At 35.0% G+C, this 5,669-nt stretch overlaps 1 protein-coding gene across 2 annotated transcripts; it reads right to left on the bottom strand.

The window, feature by feature from the left end:
- Nucleotides 1-453: 453 nt before the first annotated feature.
- GAPT (GRB2 binding adaptor protein, transmembrane) lies at nt 454-5,102 on the bottom strand. Of its 2 annotated transcripts, none has more exons than XM_074328920.2 (2): nt 4,986-5,102; nt 454-2,244 (listed from the first exon to the last, which is right to left on the bottom strand). In XM_074328920.2, exon 2 carries the CDS (start codon nt 2,231-2,233, stop codon nt 1,370-1,372), a length of 864 nt encoding a protein of 287 aa, XP_074185021.2. In that variant the 5' UTR covers nt 2,234-2,244; nt 4,986-5,102; the 3' UTR covers nt 454-1,369. The 2 variants fall into 2 exon arrangements, with proteins under 2 accessions (XP_074185021.2, XP_019598541.3); XM_019742982.3 differs by having other exon boundaries at nt 454-2,142; nt 4,986-5,101.
- Nucleotides 5,103-5,669: the final 567 nt, after the last annotated feature.

Below are 5,669 nucleotides of genomic sequence, written 5' to 3'. Positions count from 1 at the left end.
CCTGGCTGGTTCTGGCACCTCTGACAGGTTCGATGAAGCTGGTTCTAGAAGTGATGGAAGAAACTGGAAACTGCAAACAATGGGTGGTGTTGTAGTAAATTACATGGCAACAGTACCTGGTTGGGACAACAGCAAAAAAAGAAGCAAGTCTCTTTTGCTTCCTGCTGCCCACCAGTTCTCCTCAGTGTCCCTTATTAACAGAACTGAATATGGACCTGCCTGGCAAAGGAAAAAAGTGTCATTTGCAGAGTCCCAGCCTAAGAAATTCAAGGATGGGTTTAGAAATGAGATGTTGTAGGTTAATAACTAGCATAGTATTTATTTGTTTGTCTTTGTTTTCCTACTGGACAGTTCGTGTTCAGGACCCACATCTTTCTTTTTATTATTTTACAATCTCCATTTGTACAGCAAAGTAAAAAATATATAGAAGGGACTCAATAAATATTCCTTGAATGGATAAATGTATTAGATTTTATTCAAAACTACTTAGAAAAATGTACAATTCAATTCTTGTCAATTGAACAATAGTGAGTGCCTCATATGATGGTCAAGGCATTGGAGCTAAAATGTGAATATGAGGCAGTTCCTTACTATTAGTAGGGAGTTTAAGACATTCTCATATTACATATTTAAATAACAAAATGTCACAGCAAACATTCACATGCTTAAATGATCAAAGAATTGAACAGGCAGTAAAATCTACAGGCGCTGGGGGTGGGGGAAGGTAAATGTAGGTTTGGAATGATTCAGGAGGCTTACAGAAGTTATGATCAGAGGCAGGAATGAAAGGGGGGCAGACAGGAGAAGCTGGGGAGGAGGGGGGAGTTTGGCGTGTTCTGAGATGATGCTGATGAAAGCAGAGAAGGGAGGGATTAGTAGAAGCCACTGGAAAAGTAAATTGTAACCAATTGTGTAAAATCAAGGATGTTGGACTTAGAAGGAGGAGCATTATGTTTTTTGCAAAGAGAAGGTTTTAGGCAAAGGAGTGATATCGCCATTGGAAAGATTTTCTGAAAATAATCATGGGGCACTGTTGAGGGTGTGGAAACTAGAGTCAGAAAGACTGACAGTAGGAAAGCGTGACAATCATCCTGAGCCAGAAAAAGATGGTGGGAATAGAAATACAAAGGTAACAGGCACCATTGGAAGGAAGAATCAATATAACACAATGCATAGTTAATCCAGGGCAAGGATGCTGGAGAGGACATTTAGAATTAATCCACAGGGATTCACATACGGAGGATGCAGAAGGGTGGTGATAGACGACACACCACTGAATTTCAGCAGAACTTGATTAGTAATGACATCAGTAAAATAAAAGCCACAGTGAATATTTATCCTCCAATAACTCAGCCTAGTATTTTAAAAGTTAATACGCATCGGGAAGAATATATATATCTTCATCTTGAGGGACTTCAGAAGAACAAGGCTTCTGGAAGTTGTAATATTCAGATGTTGTCTTATTTCCATAGATATGAAACTTGAAACAGGGCTGCTGGGTGTTCTCGTACAGTTCCTTATCAGTTTCTTCTTCAGCTTTGGGAGGACCTGCTTCCACATTTTCATAGATGTCCTGTATGTCAGTCCCCCCTGCAGCACATCTATGGTCTTGGGTTTGAACTAAGATTTTATGCCTCGAGCTGATAACATGGGGATTCAAGGAGAGTGTTTTAGTATAGTCTTTTCTCTTGCTGCTTCTCCTTTGCAAAAACTTCGGTAAGGTAAATTGTGTTGTGCCACGGTGTTTCCAGTGCCAAACACACCCAATTCCACAGATCACCAGCAGTAAAAGAAGGAAAATTCCTATAGAAATGGCCATTGAAGTGTTTCCACAGCTTTTCAACATTTTTGCACAAACAGTGTTGTTTAGTAGTAGCGTGTTGCCCTTAATGAATTCACAGGTACAGGCCGATGTAACCCTTTGTAGGGTACAGTTCAAAGGTAATTTTAGAAACTCTTTTAGACATTTCTCTTTCAGATCTGAAAGAATATTATCTGACAAAGTACTAATGCAATTAAAGGAGAGGTTGAGGAACCCTGATTTTGGAGGATGATTCTCGTATCTGATGCGTTTTTCATCACAACCATTATTGTACACTTGTACTGAGTCAGGAGGGATTTTAATCAACTCCAACTTCTTTTCTGTCGGTGAATCAGAAAATGAAGCAGAAATGAGTGGGAGATAATAGCAGAGTTGAAAACTCAAGAAAAAGAAGGTTGAATGACCTGCCATCCAGAAACCTGCTATAAATTAAAGACATATTAATTACATATTTATTACATCAGCATAATTAAATATCTACCATTTTCTACCAATGCATTAAGCACCATTTAGTGAGTTCCTGGTTTAATACACAATACAGTACTAGATGTTGTGAGTAGAGAAAAATATTTAGAACAACCTGTCCCTGCCCAAGCCTGAGTGATTTTATCACTTAGATTTCCACACGGTTTTTGACAACAGGCTAATAGTTTTCAAGTGAAAGGCAGTGCTTTGAACACCATAAGAGGAAAGGGACAAGTGCAATCATTTCCATTACCTATCACCTCCTCTGTGAAGCCTGTGGAGTGGTAATAGACAATGTCTTTTCCTTAATCACTCCTTCCTCTGTATTACCACATTAATGAATCCATTCTCTATTATAGCATGATAATCTAAATTACAGGAAACTCTGTATCTTCCTACTTGGTTAAATGGTGGGCAGAGATCAGATCTTTTCATCTTTATATTCCTAGAGTGCAAAACACTTAGCACACAAAAGTAACTCAGTCAAATTTATTGAAGAATGATTAAATAAACAAATGACTCCAAATCTTAGCACCTAATTGCTTAAATCGATAGTTTAAAACTCAAGATATGTCTTCTAAAGGGTACAGTTTATACTTAAAAGAAGAAAAGAACTCTGTGACATAAAACAAAATATCTTTGAAAGCCTCCCTATCACCAGTCTGCTCACAATTTTCAGCAAACAACTTTCATTCAATTAAGATAATTTTAGAGTATTTTCTGTCAGTTTTAAAATGGTTCGTCTAGACTGATTGTTCTATTAGTCTATCAACAAAGTTTTATGATTGCATGTTTTCAGCCTAGACACAGAAATAGTTACATCTCATAGTCGTTTTTTGTTCAAGGTTTATTGAGATATAGTTGACATATAACATTGTATAAGTTTAAAATGTACAACATGACTTGATATATGTATATATTTTGAAATGATTAATACATTAAGTTTATTTAATATCCATTATTTTACATAGTTACAATTTTTTTCTTGTGATGAGAACTTTTAAGGTCTACTCTTTTAGCAACTTTCATATATATGATATTGTTAATTATAGTCAGCCAATATTGTTAGTAGTACTTATGAAATGATTATCATCATTTATTGAATGTCATCATCAAAGATATTTAGTTAAGAGCTTATTTTGGGTCACCTTCTAAACACCTTTACATGGATTATCTCATTTAATCCTACAGCTGCCATATGGACTAGATACTATTGTAATCCCCATTTTATGGCTGCAAAAAACAAGGTTAAAGAGGTTAGGTAGTTTCCTTAACAACTAAGAAGATGCTGAATTAAGATTCAAGTAAAATTTGCCCCAAAATATTATTCTTACCCAAACTTCTGTAAATGGCTATCAAGCACATCCGTCACTTAATTTGTATAGCTTGATTAGCTCTGAGGTTCTTAAGGGCTGGGAATCATATTTAATTTATCTTTATATTACCAGCACCAGTACTAGACACAGAATAGCTAGTTTATTAAATATCCATTAATGAATGAGCAACCTGCATTAGGATAACAATAATAACAATAATGTTAAAGAAAACTCACCAAGGTTTGCCCTGCTTTCAGTAAGTGTTCATATATGACAGCAAACCTTTTCAAATTTGTACAGTTAGAATACATTAACATGCAAAATTTCATGTTGGCATTTCATGTAAAATACCAAATTGAATATAAGATGTAGTTAATTTATAAAATGTATTTGACAAGACTATAGGAATGTATATCTCACATCTCAACATCTTTTAATATCTTCAGAACTTTCGTAGGGTTCCTCCTCTCCAAGGCCAGGCACAATGATTGTGTTCAAGGGCAAAGGTTTGGCAAATGACTTTAACCATTACGAATGCATTTCCTTTTTGAAACAGATGAGAATTGATCATATTTAAAGTATTTTGTGGTATAAATACTTATTTAAGTAATTATTTGCCAGCATATTTGAACTAAATTTCAAATATCGATGGAAATTAATCAGCTTTTTAAAAAGCCTGCAACCTAAGTGCGGAGGGCTAACTTGTCCCCTGAAGATAAAGTGACAAATTACTCTCCTAGTTTTCAAGAGGATAATTTATTTTTACCATTTATGTTGTTCTATGTAGAGTATGCATTCTAGTAGATTCCAAATATTAAAATTGTTTGTCAAAGAAGTGTTCACTGAGATAAAGACAAGAAGACTTTTTACACAGAAAAACAAATGCATCCTTTTCCTTTCTTCAAAATAACTTACTAGGTAAAACCCTGAGAGACAAGAAAGACCTACTAGAATGAAAAACATGTTAAACAAAAGCCCTTCAAATATATATATAGTTTAATATCTAAATAAGTTTCACTTCACCCAATCTGGAAGAAAACTATTTGTTTTTGTTTTGGAAAACAGTTCCAACAGGTTACATAACAATTATTCCCTTGTCTTGAAACTACGAATTGTTGATAAACTGAATTTTCAAAGTCAGATACTGTCCTTCTGCTTGGAAACAAGGAGATAACAAAGCATAATCTTATTCTTGTGAGCATATATACTTGTAAAGAATCATTAACATTACCCTCAGTTTGTAAATTGTTATTTCTGCCATCAACACCTAAGGCCACCAAATAACTGTGCTTGATAAGATTAAAAAAGTCATTGATTATTAAAAAATGAACTTGTTTCTTAGTTTTCATTAGCTACACACCTTAAATCAGGTTCTTACTTACCTTGAGAGTGGTATGTTAAGCTCTCTTCTGTCCATTTTGTCGTTTTAAACTTACTGTGGTTTAGACCTTCTTCCTCTTTTTCACTTTGGTCAGTTAGTTCCTTCTTTACCTCCTCTTTTCAGATTATTTCATACTTGCGAAGCTTCCTGGATATAGAGGAAGTTCTTATCAGATGACCAGAATTAAGATAAATGACATGCTTTTTGGAATAAGGAAGTCCAGCCCTTCATCTTTATCAGGAATAATTCTCCAACTTTATCAGAAAACGTGCATAAAGTCTAGATGGTTTTTTATTTGAGCAATATTTGCAGCCCTCCATTTAGAATCAATAAAAGACATTTTACTTGCACTTTAGTTTTTAGAAAAGAAAGACGTTTAAATGTAGTAACACGTGGGTCTTGTTTATTTATTTATTTGTGTGCTTGGATGATTGATTGCTAGAATAGTTCTCCTTTCAAATACTGTGTCCCAATGCCTCAGGTAACATCTATACTTGTCAATCCGGAGTCCCAATTTTGGTTCAGAAAGTGTAAGTATTCATTTAAAATGATGATAAGAATTTCCAAGAGTGATTCTGAGTTGCAGTCCTCCTGGGACTTTCTAGTAGGTCTCTCACCAACTAAATGTGGGAAATACAACTTACCTGGAGATTCATAGATATTCAGCGTATTAAAGGCTATGAGC

The sequence above is a fragment of the Rhinolophus sinicus genome, chromosome 3 (assembly GCF_057876585.1).
Source record: "Rhinolophus sinicus isolate RSI-liver-muscle chromosome 3, RSI-T2T, whole genome shotgun sequence".
NCBI lineage: Eukaryota > Metazoa > Chordata > Mammalia > Chiroptera > Rhinolophidae > Rhinolophus > Rhinolophus sinicus.
The sequence above is the reverse complement of the archived record's forward strand: the minus strand, read 5'-3'. Positions and strand labels throughout refer to the sequence as shown.